Below are 18,358 nucleotides of genomic sequence, written 5' to 3'. Positions count from 1 at the left end.
GATCCTCGTCTGTGATTGTAACTGATAGAGAAAAAATACCCAGAGGGAGGGAAGGAGAGAGGTGAGATGTAAATTAGAAAGCAACAGTTTATTTAGCTGTAGAGTACAGCCAACAGCTGTCTGCAGTGCACTCCACTGTTCTGTATGCCATAGACCTTTCTCCCCCTGATCTTGACTAGGAAATTCACCTCACTAAGATGTGATCTAGTCAGGCATGGTGGCACTTGATCAATCCCAGTTACTCAGGAGGGTGAGGCAGGAGGATTCTGAGTTGTGGACAGTTTAGCAAGTTATCAAGACCCCATATTAAAAGGCTGCATGTGATGGCTTACATCTTTAATTCTCATACTTGGGAGACAGGGGAAGGACGGCCTCTTGAGTTCAAGGCCAGTGTGATCACCATAGTGAGTTCCAGAACACCAGGACTAGTAGAGATGGTGCTGCTGATAGGGTTGGGAGCGTAGGCTCAGTGGGTAAAGACAGTTGTTGCCAGACTTAAAGGAAAGAACTCTCAAATGCCGTGCTCTGGTCTCCACATTTACAGCGGCATGTGCATGCCCACATACTTAAGCAAACACACACGCAGAGTAAAACATAATTCCTAGGTGACCTGGAACTAGCTATCTAGGCCAGGCTGGCCAATAAAACCTAATTTTCAGCCATTAAAAAGGGCCTTTAATCCTAGCACTTGGGAGGCAGAGGCAGGCGGATCACTGTGAGTTGGAGGCCAGCCTGGTCTACATAGTGAGTCCAGGACAGCCAAGGCTACACAGAGAAACTCTGTCTCAAAAACAAACAAACAAACAAACAAAAAAAGGTGGGTTGGGGGCTCTCCTTTCCTGAGAATTAAGGGAGAGGGGATAAAGAGAAGAGGGAGGGAAGGTAGGACTGGGAGGAGAAAAAGAAAAAAGGCGAAGATGTGGTACAGGGTTGGGCATGTAGCTCAGCGGCAGAGTACTTGCCTGCTATCGTGAAGTCCAGGGTTCAGTCACAAACACTGCAGAAACAGCTGTGGCAGTGAGGGGAGACATGATAAGCTCAGTGAGGCAGGGTACCTGCTGCCAAACCTGACAACTTTAGTTCAGTCCCCAAACCCCAGATGCCTGACTGAGAGAACCAAGTTCTGCACTCTATCCTCTGACCTCCATACCTGCCGTATATACATGCTCACCTACACACAAGTAAATACTTGGAAAAAGTGAGTAAGCAGCCAACACAGTGGTGATGGCCTGTAGCCCAGGCTAGGAAAGCTGGGCAGAGGATAGCCACAAGTTCCAGGCCAGTGTGCACTGTGTGGTAAATAGCAGGGCAGCAGGGTCTGGCTAGCAAGATTCTGGAAGAAAAAAAAGGACCCCCCCCCCCCAAAACAATAAGCTGCCGTCGTTAGTCGTTACAGTTTACTGGCCATGATAGAATGACATTCTCTATCCCCGAAACAAAGCCAGGAATCAGGGCTGATCGTGTTGAGCCCTGCTGGAACTCCACAGCACCTCTCCACTCAGGTACCTGAAGAAATGCCACACTACCTCTTTACGTCTGTTCTACTCTTTAGTAGTAAGATTTTGGTGGAATTAAGTTTTCTAGTAATATACTTGGTATCACTAGTGACATCTGAGGTGTTTTGTTCACTTGTTTTTGTAGAATGTTTACGACCATGAATTCCTGGGTCCTGTTCTGAATCTCAGAGAGTGTGAGTCCTGAGCTTCCACTCACCCCCACCCCCACCCCCTGCCAGTTAGTTTTCTTGAATAGTTTAATGTATGAATGAGTAACTACAGAGTACTTTTTGCTGTAATATTTTCTTTGGATCCGTTGTAGTTATTTTACCAGTATGTCCTAATAATAAACATTATTATTACAACAGTATTTTCTAACCTGCTAGCAATCAATTAAGACACAGACACCTGTTTTATTTTAAAATAGTCTTAGTTAACCTGGGGCAGGGCAGATTAATCCCCTAAACTACTTCCCATAGTGGGGCAGGTATGGGATGCCTGTCTCAATCCCAGGCCATCTGCTTCTAATAATTTCTATCAAGCCACCTCCCATCCATAATCCCAAATACTTGCTAATTATCATATCTGGGGCAAGTCTCCATCCACGCCGGCCATGTTCTTCTCCTCCACCTAACCTGTGGCACAGCTTTCTTCCATTCCTCTCCCCTCCCCTCCAGTCTCTCTCCCAAGCCCTGGAGCCTTAGCCATGCCTATCTCATTTGCCCTGCCCAGATGTGATGGCCTTTTATTGGTCAGACAGGTTAGGCTCTTAGGCAAGGTACAAGTGGGGAACAGACTGCAAGCAGTAATTAGCATCAGAATACACCAGACCAACCTCCAGCAAGGATCTTTGGCTTCTATCCTAGCAGACTCTATAAAGAAAACCCCTATAGGAAGATTGTTACCCTGTAGGGCATTAGATCTCCTAGAGCTGGATGGTTGTGAGGCACCATGTTGGTGCTGGGAACTGAGCCTGGATCCTCTGTAAGAACAAAGTGTTCTTTACTGATGAGCCATCTCTCCAGCCCCATTAGATGTTTGTTCTCTTTTTAATAACTCAGTCTAGGGAAATACAAAACTTAATAAAATGTGTGCTGAATATTGGTTTCTTCCCTTCCCCCAACTCTGCAGCAAGCATCTTTACAGAGCCCTCGGTGCGCTTGCAGAGCTTGTAGCTGCATCCTCTTTCTTAGTCAGGATGCTGGGAATATCAGGAAGTGGCAAACGTGTGCCTTAGGAGGCTGAGTACTGTTAAGGTTGGGTGTCATTGCTAGGTTTCTTTATTGTTGCTGCTTATGTGTATGTAAAGGTGCCTAGTTAGCAGCCGTTGCTGCGAGGCGTAATTGCCTAGTTTGGGTCCTAGCAATCTGTCCACGGATTTGCGGTTTTGTTTGTTTGTTTGTTTGTTTGTTGAGATAAATAAACTACTTTGCAGCTGAGCGCAGTGGCACAGTCCGATAAGCCCACCCACCGTTCAAGAGGCTAAAATGGGACTGTGGAGAGTTTGCAGTTAACCTGAGACACAGCAATTCCCTGTCTCAAAACAGCCCAGAGCCACCCTGGGAAACGTCTCTGTGCGCACTTCATGCCCGTGCTTCGTTGTCTAGTGCGCCTCTTCTTTTCTCCTGGAGGCTTCTGGCTTTGAACTTCCTGGAAATGAAGAGCTTTCCAAAATTTATTTTTCAAGCCCAAAATTTCCATTATCATTAGCCTGTTGCTATCATTGTATTCACCTGTAGGTAAAGTGCTCAATGTCTACATGTATTAATAACATCTGGAGGCTGGAGAGATGGCCCAGAGGTTAGGAGCACTGGCTGCTCTTCCCAGGTCCTGAGTTCAGTTCCCAGCCACAAACAACACAGTGGCTCAACAGCCATCTGTCATGAGATCTGGCGCCCTCTTCTGGCCTGCGGGCACACATTGAGACAGAGCACTGTATACACAATAAATAAATCTGTCTGTTTGTTTTTGGTTTTGTTTTTTTCCAGACAGGGTTTCTCTTATATTCCTGGCTGTCCAAGACTTGCTTTGTAGATCAGGCTGGCCTTGCACTCACAAGAGATCCACCCGCCTCTGCCTACATTTAACTTTTAAATTATAGCTTAGTAAAATTTGCCAATGGCCCTAATTACATTCATTTCTGACCAATTTTATATACAACTTTTACTGCTAATTTTTTTGTTTGTTTTGTTTTTTTGTTTTTTGGTTTTTGGTTTTTCGAGACAGGGTCTCTCTGTGTAGCCTTGGCCATCCTGGACTCACTTTGTAGACCAGGCTGGCCTCGAACTCACAGCGATCCGCCTGCCTCTGCCTCCCGAGTGCTGGGATTACAGGCGTGCGCCACCATGCCCAGCTGCCAATATTTTGTTATTTCTTTCTTTCTTTCTTTCTTTTTTTTTTTTTTTTTTTTTTTTTTTTTGAGATGTTGTTTCTTATTTGTTAGTGTTGGATTGTTTTGCTTTGCTTGTGTTGTATTTGACAGTGCTGGAGATGGGCTCTGTACTGCACTGGTGAGCTCTAGCGCTGACCTGCGTGTTCCCGACATCATCTTACTGCCTCAGTCTTAGCGTCTCGGATGGCCGTGAAGCCACCATGAAGCCCAGGGCGCCTTAAATTCTTTACCCTTCTCCGTTTCTCATGTACTGGACTAACAGGCATGTGTTACCATACCTGGCCTGGCTTTAAACATAAATGAACTTCTTTCTTTTCTTTTTCTTCTGTCAAAGGAGCTCTGTTTTTTTGTTTGTTTGTTTTCTTCCATTCATTCATTCATTCATTCAGAGACAGGTTCTCTTCTTTTTGTGGGGGGCTGGTTTTTTGAGACAGGATCTCTCTCTGTAGCCTTGGCTGTCCTAGACTCACTTTGTAGACCAGGCTGGTTTCGAACTCACAGCAATTCACCTGCCTCTGCCTCCCGAGTGCTGGGATTAAAGACGTGCACCACCACCACCCAGCCCTTATGCCAGTTTTTAATTTTGTGTGTGTGTGTGTGTGTGTGTGTGTGTGTGTGTGTGTGTGTGTGTGTGTGTGTATGTGTGTGTGTGTGTGTGTTGCCTGCATATCTCTCTTTGTACCACATTACAGTGCACATGGAGGCCAGAAGAGGGCATCAGATCCCGTGGAACTAACTGGAGGTACAGCTAGTATTGAGCTACCATTTGACAGCTGAAAATCAAACCCAGGACCTCTGGAAGACCAGCTTGACCACTGAGCCATCGGTCCAGCCCCCTTGCTGCTTTCTACACTAGTTCTTATCCGTAAATCGCCATTCTGTATAACTTCTAACTTCTCTCCACGGTGGCGTTAAGCTGCATACTAACAAGCTGGGACTTTGCCACTAAGCTGTGCTCAGATCTTATGATATTCCTGTTGGTAGTAAACAGGAATTGTCCAGTTCATGCCTTTTTCTTTCTTAGTTGAGATGTTGAGAGTCAAATTATTTTAGTGACTTTTTCCCCCACAGTTTCATTTGTGGAATACTGGTAAAACTTTTACTTCTCTCCAGTTTTATGTGGAGTTACTTGGATGGTCTAGTTTGACTTTTTTCTTTTCTTTTTTTAAATTTTTTTTTTTTTTTTTTTTTTTTTTTTTTTTTTTTTTTTTTTTGAGACAGGGTTTTTCTGTGTAACCCTGGCTGTCCTGGACTCACTGTGTAGATCAGGCTGGCCTCAAACTCACAGAGATCTGCCTGCCTCTGCCTCCTGAATGCTGGAATTAAAGGCATGTCCTACCTCCCCCAGCTACTTTGACAGTTTTCAAGGTTTCTTTTCTTACCAGGAAGAAAACACCTTTCTACCTTAAACTATATGTATAAACATTGTCAAGAGGATGCAGCCCTGAGGTCCTGCTCATTTAGTTTGGATTAACTTGTTTGTGTGCTTCTTTTCCTCTTTTTTGTATGTTTGTTTTTCCATACTCTGTGTGTGTGTGTGTGTCTGTCTGTCTGTCTCTCTGGATGTCCTGGATTTTACTCTGTAGACCAGGCTACCCTTGAACTCAGAGATCCACTTGCCTCTGCCTCCTGTGTACTAGGATTAAAGGTGTGCGCCACCACCTGACCTTTTCCTTTTTGCTCCTGGGAGCTTTGGCCACGTGAGCATTCCATACTCCTGAGCTGTATTCCTAACTTCTTCTTCCTTTTTTTTTTTTTTTTTATAAAAAAGTCTTAAGTTTTTGTTTATTTCGTTGGTTGGTTTTTTGAGACAGGGTTTCTCTGTGTAACCCTGGCTTTCCTGGACTCCATTGTAGACCCAAGCTGGCCTTGAACTCAGAGATCCGCCTGCATATCTGCCTTGGGTTACAGGAGTGCACCACCACACCTGGCAAAAGAAGACTTTTTTAATGAATTTCTTGAGTTTATGATTGTACACATTGACTGGTATATTTACTGATTATTTTTTGGTCAAACCTAGAGCCAGCGTGGCTCACATATATAAACTGTAGTACTCAGAAATCAAAGGCAGGAGGATCCAGGCCAGCTTGGGTTCCAGAGTAATAACTCATCTCAAGCCAAACAAGGGGTCGAGGATAGAGCTTAATGGCAGAGTCGATTGTGTTTGATGTTTGTATGTATGGGTGTCTGCGTGTCTGTGCGCCTTGTGCATGCCTGGCACTCAGGAAAGCCAGAACAGGGTATCAGAGCTCCTACAACTGGAGTTACAGATGATCGTGAGCCGCGTGTATGTGCAGGGAAGTCAAACCTAGGTCCTCTGAAGGAGCAGCCAGTGCCCTTAACTGCTGAGCCATTGCTCCAGCCCCCTAGAGTGCTTGTTCAGCATGCACAGGCCCCTGAGTTATAATTCCCAGTGTTAAGGTAAGAGGAGCTAACAAATCATAGTACTAGGCACATTTTTCAGAAGTGAATGTAGGGTCTAAAGAGGTGCCTCTATATTGGGAGCACTAGCTGCTCTTCCAGAGGACCTGGGTTTGCTTCCTAACACCCACATGATGGGTCACTTCTATCGGTAACTCCAGTTCCAGGGGACCTGATATCCTCTATGGCCTCTGAATGTAAAAACCATGCACACATGGGCTGGTGAGGTGGCTCAGGGGTAAGAACACTGGCTGCCCTTCCAAGGGTCCTGAGTTCAATTCCCAGCAGCCACATGGCGGCTCGTGACCATCTGTAAAGTGGTCTGACGCCCTCTTTTGGCATGTAGGTATACATGCAGACATAACACTCCTCCATTTAAACAAGTAAATCAAAATTGTATGCTAAAAAATGCATGCATATGGATGCATGCAAAACACCCATACACATAATTTTTTAAGTGGCTACAAAGCACTGAAAACTTCTTGGTTTTGTGTTTTTGAGACAAAGTCTCACATTGTAGTCTGACCTGTAACTCAACAGACAGCCTCTGGTGTTGGCCTTGAACTCTCGGCAGTATTCCTGCTTTAAGCTCTGGAGGGCTGACATTGTAGGTGTGAGTGGCTAACCCATTCCTGGCTTCAGAACAGCAAAGGATGCTGTAGGCATAGGCACACTTAGTTCCTGTGCCCCTGCTGCACAGCTGAGGCTTCCTTCAGGTCACGTTTTTTTATTTTTATTTATTTATTTTTTTTGGTTTTTTTGAGACAAGGTCTCTCTGTTCACTTTAGGCTGTCCTGGTCTCGCTTTCTAGACCAGGCTAGCCTCGAACTCACAGCGATCCACCTGCCTCTGCCTCCTGAGTGCTGGGATTAAAGGCGTGCGCCACCATGCCCGGCATGGAGATTGGGTTTAGAAAGTACTGAATCAGGGTATTCATACCATGAATATGACTTGATTTTTTTGTTTTTTGTTTTTCTTTTTTCATTTGATAGGAAAGAGCTCCTCTTTTTCTGAAGAAAAAGGTGAATCTGATGATGAGAAACCGAAGAAAGGAGAAAGACGATCATCCAGGGTTAGACAGGTAACCCAGTCCCTACAGCACAGTTGCTCACTGCTTTCTGCAGTGCTGTGGATATTTTTGCCACCTCAGGCCTGTGTAGAGTCGGTGTCTACATCTGTCTCTAATGTCACTTTTAATTACTTACATCTGCTCTGGCCTTCAGACTTTTCAGCAAATATGTACATTTTTAACTTTTTTTTAAAATAGTCTCACTGGATCCTGCTGTCTTGAGTTTTCCACATGCTGGAGTTACAGGCTTGTTGTTACTGTGGCTGACATGAGCATATTAATATGTGGTTTCTAAAAACTTAAATGTGAGGGCTCAGTGTGTCAAGGCGCCTAATACCTGATGTAATTCTCTGAGACCTCATAGTGGAAGGAAAGTAATGGCTCCCATCAGGTTGTCCACTTGAGTGACACATAAACAAATAATGTAATTTTAAAAATGTTTTTAGCCGGGCGTGGTGGCGCACGCCTTTAATCCCAGCACTCGGGAGGCAGAGTCAGGCGGATCGCTGTGAGTTCGAGGCCAACCTGGTCTACAAAGTGAGTCCAGGATGGCCAAGGCTACACAGAGAAACCCTGTCTCGAAAAACAAAACAAAAAATAATAATAATAAAAATAAATAAATAAATAAATAAATAATGTTTTTAGGGCTGGAGAGATGGCTCTGTGGTTAAGAAGGTCCTGAGTTCAATTCCCAGCAAACACATGGTGGCTCACGATCATCTATAATGTGATCTGATGCCCTCTTTTGGCCTGCAGGGATACAAGCAGGCAGAGAATAATAAACAAATAAAATAAATAAATAAATCTTTTTTTAAAAATGTTTTTAATTAAATATGAAAGCCAGGCTGGACTATATTCTTAAATATGTAATAAGATAAGACATGACATGACTAGTGAGTTAAGACTATATGAAGTAATGTTAAGGAAGAAACAGTGCAGAAGTACAGCCACAGAGTAATTGGCTGTGCAGTACGGGTTGGTGATGCAGTTGTATTCTCAGCACTTGGGAGATAGAGACAATTGCTCACTGAGTTCGAGGCTACCCTGGGCTACCTCATGAGACCCTATCTCAAAAGAGAGAGAAGAGAAGGCGGGGGGAAGAGGAGAAGGATGTGTGGTATTGTTTCTCAAAAAGAAAAGGGGGGAAATGTCAAAATGATAAAGAAATACTTAATACTAACAATAGCCTAGTTCTCCTAACTTTCTAGATATTCTATCTGTATTAATGATAAAATTCATAAAAATTATAGCCAGGTGCCATGGCACACACCTGTAATCCCAGCAATCAGGAGCCAGAGGCAGGCAGATCTCTCTGAATTCAAGGCCAGCCTGGTCTACAAAACAAGTCCAAGGCAGCCAAGGCTACACAGAGAAACCCTGGATTGAGGGGAAGAGAGGTAGAGGGAAGAGAGAGCTAGGGGGAGAAAGAAAAAGAAAAACCAAAATGTATGTAATACAAAATCCACCATTGTAGCAATCTATACATCTATATAATCATCAACATTCAGAACTTTAAAAAAAAAAAAAAAGTAAGTTTAAAAAGTCAGGGTCTAGAGAGAAATGACTCAGTGGTAAAGAACACTGGCTGGGTCTGGGGAGATGACTCAGAGGATAAGAACACTGGCTGCTCCTCCAGAGGTCCTGGGTTCAGCTCCCAGCAACCACATGGTGGCTCACAACCATCTATAGTGAAATCTGGTGCCCGCTTCTGGAGTGCAAGCATATATGCAGGCAGAGCACTGTATACATAATAAATAAATTAATTTTAAAAAACAAAACAAAAACTGGCTGTCCTTGCAGAGGACCCAAGTTCATATCCTAGCACCCACATGGTGGCTTACAACAGTCCTTAACTCCGATTCTAGGGGATCAAAACACCCTCTTCTGACCTCAAGTACCAGGAACATACATGGGGTACCTGTATACATGTGAGCAAAATATTCATACACTTGAAATAAAACTTCTAAAAAATTAAAGCTGGGGCTGGAGAGATGGATCAGCAGTTAAGAGCCCTGGCTGCTCTTCCAGAGGATTCAAGTTGTAGCTCCAGCACCCACATGGCAACCCACAGCCACCGGCAACTTGAGCTTCAAGAGTTGGGTGCCCTCTTCTGGCCTCTGCTGTCATTTGTGCTCACACAGATAACATGCATGTACATAAACAATAAAATAAAATAAATTTTCTTTAAAGTACATAAAAAAGAGACTGAAAGCCAGCAAACAAGCCAGAAGCAGCTTTATGCTCCTTTTGTTTCCTCTCGATTTTCCTAAGGAGCCTGAGAGTGGTTACTGCCTCGCCCACTCCTGTGTTGCTGAAAACATGTGCTGTTCAATTTCTCCTTCCTTAGGGCACCTTGGGAGATGCTTACTCCTCTGCTCACTATGACCAAGAATATTTGAAGCCATTGTCTGTCTTTTCTTTCAGGCCAGAGCAGCTAAACTCTCTGAGTACGGCCAGGCTGCTGAGGAGGAAGAGGATCAAGGAACACCATCTAGAAACCTGAGGGTCAGAGCAGATCGAAATTTAAAAATGGAGGAGGAGGAAGAAGAGGAAGAGGAAGATGATGAAGAAGAGGAGGAGGTAGATGAGGGACAGAAATCTAGAGAGGCAGAGGCACCAATTCTGAAACAGTTTGAGGATGAAGATGGGGAAGAGATGAGCAGAGCGAAACCAGAGAAGGCGGTGCATGAGAAGCCCCAGGCCATAAGAGCCCAGGGAGAGGACGAGTTAGAGACAGGAGGGCGAGTCACAAGATCCCAGGAAGAAGCTAGGAGAAGTCATCTGGCCAGACAGCAACAAGAGAGAGAGACACAAATAGTTTGTCTCCTTCAGGAAGAAAATGAGGTAAAATCTTTACAAGGCTTGGAGGACAAACCCCAGTCTCCTTCCCCACCTCCGCTCCCTGAAGACCTAGAGAAGGCCCCCGTTGTGCAGCTGCCGCAACAGCTAGTCAGCGAAGAGGAAACTCCCCCACCCCTACTGACCAAGGAAGCGTCTTCTCCACCAGCTCATGTACAGCTGCAGGATGAGGAGGAAGTAGAGCCAGTGGAAGGCCCAGCGCCCCCTGTCCTCATTCAGTTATCTCCTCCTGATTCAGATGCTGGAACCCAGGAGCCCATAGCGTCTCCACATACTGTCCAGTTGGTAAGAGGCCTGTCTCCTCTGTCAAGTACTACAGACACCAAAGCAGAGCCTCCAGCAGAGAGAGCGTCGGATGAAAGTGTTTTGCCTCTGCCTCAGAAAAGTATGCTCCCTGAATGCTCAGCTCAGAAGGGACTAGAAGCCGAGCCCGAGAAGTCTGCTCAGCCCCTTCCTCTAACAGTAGAGGAATTAGCAGCCGCCAAAGGGATCCCTGAGGAGCCTGTGAAACAGCAGTCTTTGGAACAGGAGGGCAGAAGAGCGTCCCACGCTCCTTTCCCAGACCACGGTTTGACGCAGTCACCTGACTCGGCCTCTAGCCGGTCTTCTTCACCTTCCTCCTCCAGCTCAAGATCCAGATCTCGCTCTCCTGACAGCTCCACCTCCCGCCCACAGTCCTCTCCAAGATCTGAACAGAGAGCTGTGTCCCAAGCACGAGTTCATGCCAACCCTCATGGCAGACCCAAGATGAGCTCCAGGTCTCGGTCCCGGTCCCGGTCTGCATCAAGCAGCAGCCGAAAAGTGAGTATGGAGAACCCCATCCCGAATAATTTTGAAACCCAGAATAACTAGTAATGATTTCTAACAGGAATAGAAAAGTCCTTCTCTAGTTTCCACTGTTTTCTTGCCCTTTGTACAGAGCCTGTGCCTTTGTCGCTGGGCTCCTCTCCACTCTGCACTCCTTTGATGGCAAAGCATGTTGAATACACCTGCCTCTTCATTAACACGAGCATCTGGAGCGTGTGAGCCCCTGGCTGGAGCTTTGTAAATCTGTTGAATAAGCAGTTGGAGACCATTCACTTAAATTAGAGACGCGCCCATGAGAAAGAGCAGGTATTTGTAGCCTGGGCCTGTGCTCCCAGTGCTTGAGGAGTGGAGGCCAAGGGATCAGTTCAGCGCCATCCTGGGCTGTGTATCAAATCCAGAGTCTGTCGGAGCTATACAAATCTTATCAAAACAGACAGAAAAGACCCAGAGTGTGGATCGGGTCAGAGCACTCTGTGGTCTTCTGAATACATATCATCCATTCACACATGTCTCTTCCAAATATTTGCTATGTAAAGTAATTTTTCTTTTGTGTTTCCTATTGTCATTTTAGTCTCTGAGCCCCGGAGTCTCCAGAGACAGCAACACCAGCTACACTGAAACCAAAGATCCCTCTTGTGGTCAGGAGGCTGCAGCTCCATCAGTGCCACAGGAGAAGAGTCCCATGTCCCCAGCCTCTGTCCGGGAGAGGCGTCTGAGCCAGCTGTTACAGCCAGAGCAGGTAGGCTGTTCGAGCCGCTTAGGCTTCACTCCCCATTGCTCAGCGTTTTTGAGGTAGGGTCCTGCTATGTAGATATCGGGACCAACCTCAAACTCATGATCCCGCCTCGCTCCCACGTGCTAGGGTTACAGGTGTGTGCCAGTGCACCCACCACATTTGTCTTCACTATGAAATTCAAAAAATCTGTTGAGACAAGTGTCAAGAAGTGCAGAGTCTTAAGGATCTTTCTTTCTTACGGTTTTTTGAGGCAGCGTCTCTGTGTTTTCTTGGCTGTCCTGGACTCACTTTGCAGACAAGGCTGGCCTCGAACTCACAGTGATCTTCCTGCTTCTGCTGGGATTAAAGGTGTGTGCCACCACGCCCAGCTTGAGGACATTTCTTAATTGTTGCTTAAAAACCAAAAACCCATTTGCTTGCTTGCTTGTTTGGGGGTTTGCATGTGTGCCATGGCATGCAAGTGGATAGAGGACAAGTTTTGGCTCTTCCTCCGTGTGGTTTTCAGGGATGGAACCCAAGTCATTAGCAGCTGAGTCATCTTACCGACATTGTTTTAAAGATCTTTTTTGTGTGTGGAGTATTTTGCCTGCATGAATAGATGCTCGCTATGTGAATGCAGAAGACAGAAGGCGTGGAATCCCTGGAACTTCAGTTAGTAATGGGTCTGGCTGCTGTGCAGGGCCTGGGGCTGAGTGTGCTTTTCAGCATAGAGCTGTATCTCTGCAGCTCCCTCACCCTGCCCTGCCTTGTCCTTTTTAACATACTTCAGTGTCTGCAGGTGTGCACACTTAATGCGTATATAAACCTTAACTTCCTGGTTAGTTAAACTTCTGTGTGACGTCGAACAGCAGGGTGTTCATCTCCAGGAAGCTTAAGGTACATTCTTCCTCAGAGCCTTTCTATGTATCTGCCCCCAAAGGTAGGCTTTTTCTCAGATATCTTAAAAAAGAAGTCTAAGACTGGCTTGGTGGCACATGCCTTTGATCCCAGTGCTAGGAGTCTGAGGCAGGGGGATCTCTGGGAGTTCAAGGCCAGCCTGGTCTATAGAGTGAATTCCAGGACAGCCAGGGCTACATAATAGACTCTGTCTCTTGTGGCTTTTTCTTTCTTTCTTTATTCCTTTCTATCTGTCTGTCTGTCTTTTTGAAATTTTTGGTTTGTTTGGTTTTGTGGCGGGGCGGGGGGGGGGGGGTCGTTGAGACAGGCTTTCTTCTCTGTGTGGCACTGCTGTCCTGGAATTGTAGTCCAGGCTAGCCTCTGCCTCCCAAGTTCTGGGATTTAAGATGTGCACTACCACCACCATCACCAGCTGACTGAGAAGCCCTGTCTCCAAAAAAAAAAAAAAAAAAAAAAAAGGAGGAAGAAGAATTATTATTATTCTAGAGCCAAGCATGATGGTACAGGCCTGTGTCTTAGTATTAAGGAGGATTGCTTTGAGTTCACGGTCAGTCTTGCCTGCATAGTAGGACCCTGTCTCAAAGGGCTGTGAGGTGTAGGGGTTCTGCAGTGTTTGCTCAGTGGTAGAGTGCGTGCTTAGCAAGCAAGAGGCCTGGGTTTAATCCCCTAATCTAATAAAATGATTGCTAGAATCGAATCTGTGTGTTCCTTTTTGTTGTTGATGGACGCCTTAGGCAAGCATCATATCATGAGCTATTTCTCCAGCCCCTAGAGAAAGTCTCCCTGATATTAGGGATAGCGCCTTTAGCCATATACCTAGTAGACAAGTAGTAGTATTGATGAGTTGATCTATGTTCCCCAAGACAGCTGTCTACTTTTCATCTTAAGATAGGGTCTAAGAGGGAGGGTGGTGGCACACACCTTTAATTATAGCACTCAGGAGATACTCAGCAAGCAAATCTGTGAGCTTGAGGCCAGCCTGGTTTACAGACTGAACTCCACACAGAGAAACCCTATCTTGTTGGGGGTGGGGGGGACAGGGGACGCCTAGTCCTGCTGCATAGTGCATACCTTGCAAGTCCTCATGCCTTAGCCTGCTGAGCGCTGAGATTATAGGCCTCAGACAGTGGGCCCAGCTAGAAAGTCTCCAGGTACCTGCGTTTAGCCGGGCATAGTGGTTTATTTATGCCTTCACTCCCAGTACGCAGGAGGCAGAAGTATGCGGGTATCTGTGAGTGGTAAGGCTGTCCTGGTCTACATAGTGAGGTCCCAGCCCACTAGAGCCACAAAATGCATCAGTTTGGGGGAGGGGCTGATGTTGAGGCAGTTAGTTTCTCTGTGTAATGGCCCTGGCTGTTGTTTCCTCACTTCTTAGACCAGGCTGGCCTAGTCCAGCTCCAAGTTAAAGAAAATGAACCCAGCAGGATTAAACCTTGGTTTTGTTTGCCTTTGCTCTGTTAGCAGGGGGGGAGCCCAAAGAAGTGTGAAGCTGAAGAGGCAGAGCCGCCAGCTGCCGCACAGCCGCCAACCTCAGAAACTCAGACCTCTCGTGTACCAGAACCAGAAAGGACTCCTCACACTGTGTAAGTAGGGCTGAAAGAAGCAGCAACAAGTGTGGGCTCGGTCTTTGCTCGCTAGGGTTTCTGTGGCTCAGCAGTCCTGGTTTCCTTCTAAAACTTGAAGGCAGAGTTTTACATGGGCAGAGACCAGGCTTTAATCTCATGCTGGTAGGGGCTCCACTCCCAGAACATTGAGATGGTTTGGAAAATAGTGATCAGGGCATAAGAAAAACATCTGAAATCTTTGAGCTGAAATAGGCAACTCCTTTAACAGTAAACACCGGAGTATAAATGTTGTCATTAAGACAGAGTAAGGGCATTAAGTAATTCTAACTCAGGGTTCTAATCCCACTCATTCATCAGACTCTTAGGTCTGAGCTGAAGAACTCAGTCTAATATAGTGGTCTAAAAGCTAAACGTGATTTTTACCTGAAATCCCATTTCCAAGAGGATTGAACCCCAGTGGGCGAATGGCAAAGTTGATGGCAGCTTGATGAAAGCTATTGCAAAATCAATAAATGGCACACAAGAATGTTGAGGAGAGCTGGGCTGTGGTGGCGCATGCCTGTAATCCCAGCACTCAGGAGACAGAGGCCAGCCCGGATACAAAGCAAGTCCAGGACAGCCAGGGCTACACAGAGAACCCCTGTCTCAAAAAACCAAAAAGAAAGAAAGAAAGAAAAACAAACAAAAAGATTAATTAAAAAAAGAACATTCAGGAGATGAGACAAGAGAATTGCCACAGTTGAAGATCGGACTGGCTGCCCAGCGAGTTCTAGGTCAGTACATATCAGGCTTTTGTATAAACTCCTTTAATCCCAGCACTCGGAGGCAGAGGCAGGCCGAGTCTACAAAGCAAGTCCAGAACAGCCAGGACTACAAAAGAAACCCTGTCTCGAAAAACTAAAAAGGGTAAGAGGGACATGGGACACACACACACACAGACTGAGATCATGTCTCAAAGACAGACAACCAAAAAAGGAATATCACATAACCCTGAGCATGGCGACACAGGCTTTCGGAGACTAAGGCAGGCAGAGTGTGGCTTTAGGGCCAGCCTGGACTACATAGCAATACCTGACTCACAAATCAAGCAGAAGAGAAGACTAACTGCGTGGGAGCTGCCTTTCCCTGACTGCTGCTGTCACTTCACTGAGCTGTTTGTACAGTTCAGAGCACATGCAGCACATAGGAGGCCCTGGAATCAAAAGGAAGTTTCTTAAGACACTTCGTTCTTGCAGCTAATGTGAGCTTTTTAATACTTAAATTGTAAAAAGAATAGTCATATCTTTGTAGTTGAATAGATACTCATTCTGAGCTTTGTATTGTAAATTAAGTTACTGAAGCAGGACAGGTGTCATGAGCACAGCCAGTACTCTCCTTCAACCCAGTATTGGGGAGCTGAGGCAAAACAATTGAAAGCTCAAGGCTAGCCTGGGATAAGTACCAAGACTGCCTCACAAAAGAAAAGGAGAGAAAAGGGGCGTGATGATGCACACTCTGGAGTTGGAGGCAGGAGGATCAGATGTCATCATTGGCTTCATAGTAAGTTTCAAGGCCAACCTACGGTGAGAAACCCTGTCTCCTTTTTCTCTTTCTTTTTCTTTCTCTATGTATTTATTATTTACTCAGAATTCCTGGTTTCAAAGTCTAAAACTCTTAACAAAAAATGAAGTATTGAAAGAAGATTGCGTCCCTTTTAAATATCAGGAAGTAGGGGCTGGAGAGATGGCTCAGAGGGTAAGAGCACTGACTGCTCTTCCAAAGGTCCTGAGTTCAATTCCCAGCAACCACATGTGGCTCACACCCATCTATAATGTGATCTAATGCCCTCTTCTGTCCTGCAGGCCTACATGTAGGCAGAACACTGTATACATAATAAATAAAACTTTAAGAAATATTTAAAAATAAATAAATAAATATCAGGAATTCTGGGTTGCTTTGCATAATGTCCCATTCTTCTGTATTTATTTCTGTTTTTAAGTTCTGCTACCAGTGTTATCTCCTTCTGTGTGATAGTCTGGTCATTTGCACACTTGTGAGAACTTCCAGCTATCTTTTAAGGCTAATTTATTTAGAGGGTGAGTGGGCAACTCGCACCATCTCATTTTCTTGTGACTACAGTTAGTTTTGCTGCAGTCCTTCTCATATTCTTGCCTCTGCTGCCATCTTGTGGCCATTTTATTTTTTGGTTCAGAAACCAGAAGCTAGCTTCCTTTGAAAATGTTTACCTTTTCTGTCGTGAGACAAGTACATTATCCTTTGAGAAAGGGTTTTTCTTCTGGGACCATAAAATGAACTTCACAAACTCTGGACGGTGTTTAGAATCCCCAGCTTTCCCCAGCATTGATAAAGTAGAGTGAAATCTTCCTCTCTATGTCACTCAAAGATAATATGGCCTTCCCTGTCCCATGAAGGTACAGGCATGACCTTGTACACTGGCAATTTGAAAGCAGCTCTTCACACCTGGTGTGGTGGAGCTCACCTTTAATCTCAGCATAGTGGGGTAGGCAGAGGCAGTTGGATCTCCGCGAGTTCAAGGACAGCCAAGGCTACACAGAGAACCCCTGACTCAGAAACCAAAAAAGTTACTCACGCCTTGGAGACCTGCTCCTGTGCATCTCAAGAAGCAGTGGTGTCTGCAGAGCTCCTTGCACACCTTTAGACGGTTAGTCTGTAAGATTCCAGCAAGAGAGGGGCATCGGCTGTTGTTGGGAAATGCCCTTATTTCTGAATTTTTCCATTAAGTTTGGGGCTATTAGCAGTGTGTTGTCACTGCTGGGGGTGATTTTTAACTTCATTTTATGGCTAGGATAATCTAGTCATATGATTCTGACAAGGTGATAGCCTGGGCAAATACTGAAATTGTCCATTGTCTTTCTTGAAATATAGTAGTAGGCAACCTGACAAAAACAATGTGTTCAAAGGCCTAAACCCACAAAGGTTTTGTAAATAAATCTTTGTGGTTTTCCTACATTTCAACTGATTGATTGATAGCACTCCTCATCCTAGCAACCTGGCAGCCCTCTAGAGCCCTTGCCAACTTAGAAAGTGGGATTGTTTTTTTTGTTTTGTTTTTTGTTTTTGTTTTTTGTTTTTTCTTTTTTCTTTTTTTTTTTCCGAGACAGGGTTTCTCTGTGTAGCCTTGACCATCCTGGACTCACTTTGTAGACCCGGCTGGCCTCGAACTCACAGCGATCCGCCTGCCTCTGCCTCCCGAGTGCTGGGATTAAAGGTGTGCGCCACCACGCCCGGCGAAAGTGGGATTGTTTAAAAATACTAAATAAGTCCAGCATGGTGGTGCCCCTTTAATCCCAGCACTAATCCTCCCAGACAGAGGCAAGTGGATCTCTGAGTTCAAGGCCAGCATGGTCTTCAAAGCGAGTCCAAAACAACGAAGGCTACACAGAGAAACCCTATCTCGGAAAAACAAAAACAAGCAAAACAAAACAAAAATACAGGCTGGAGAGATGGCTCAGAGGTTGAGTACTGACTGCTTTTCCAGAGGTCCTGAGTTCAATTCCCAGCAACAAAAATACTAAATAAAAAGAACATTGATGGCTTAAATCTTGGTTTTCCTGCCTATCTTAACACTACATGACTACAGAACAACAGAGTATTAGAAAAGGGTTTAAATTTACTTCAGGGACCATTTTTACTCCAGTTGGTTCAAACTATTTTAGCTCTGATTGTGCCTGAGGTGCTCTCAGTGTAAGAAATAAAGCCCGGCATGGTGGCGCACCCCTTCAGTCCCAGCACTGAGGAGGCAGAGGCAGGCGGATCTCTGTGAGGCCAGCCTGGTCTACAGAGGGAGATACAGGAGAGCCAAGCTTCTGTCTTGAAAAACAAAACGAACAAACCAAAAATTAAAAAATTAAATAAATAAGTAAAAGACAGTAGAGGGTTAGGGTACAAGAAAGAACTTGAGTGCTGAAATGGTTGCTATAAGCATAAGAACCTGAATTTGATCCCCAGTGTCTACATGAAAAGGCTTGGTGAGCATGATGCATGCACGTGGGACACACACCCGCATAAAAGTGAACTTATGGTCTACATGCAAAAAAAAAAAAAAAGTAGAGGGGTGGGTTGTGGTGGTGCACACTTGCGATCCCAGGCCTTGTA

At 45.3% G+C, this 18,358-nt stretch overlaps 1 protein-coding gene across 8 annotated transcripts in view; it reads left to right on the top strand.

Annotated features, from left to right (window-relative positions):
- Window positions 1-18,358, top strand: part of Acin1 (apoptotic chromatin condensation inducer 1) — a 48,075-nt gene that overhangs the window by 13,372 nt on the left and 16,345 nt on the right. For 5 of the 8 annotated variants that reach the window (XM_051143084.1, XM_051143083.1, XM_051143081.1 and 2 more), the window contains 4 exons: window positions 7,302-7,390; window positions 9,803-11,038; window positions 11,616-11,783; window positions 14,139-14,260. In XM_051143084.1, the coding sequence (XP_050999041.1) occupies window positions 7,302-7,390; window positions 9,803-11,038; window positions 11,616-11,783; window positions 14,139-14,260 (1,615 nt within the window). The remainder of the gene's footprint in view (window positions 1-7,301; window positions 7,391-9,802; window positions 11,039-11,615; window positions 11,784-14,138; window positions 14,261-18,358) is intronic. The other 3 variants (XM_051143086.1, XM_051143085.1, XM_051143080.1) reach the window with 1 other exon arrangement.

The sequence above is a fragment of the Acomys russatus genome, chromosome 3, assembly GCF_903995435.1.
Source record: "Acomys russatus chromosome 3, mAcoRus1.1, whole genome shotgun sequence".
NCBI classification, from domain to species: Eukaryota; Metazoa; Chordata; class Mammalia; order Rodentia; family Muridae; genus Acomys; species Acomys russatus.
This window is presented reverse-complemented; position numbering and strand designations above follow the sequence as displayed.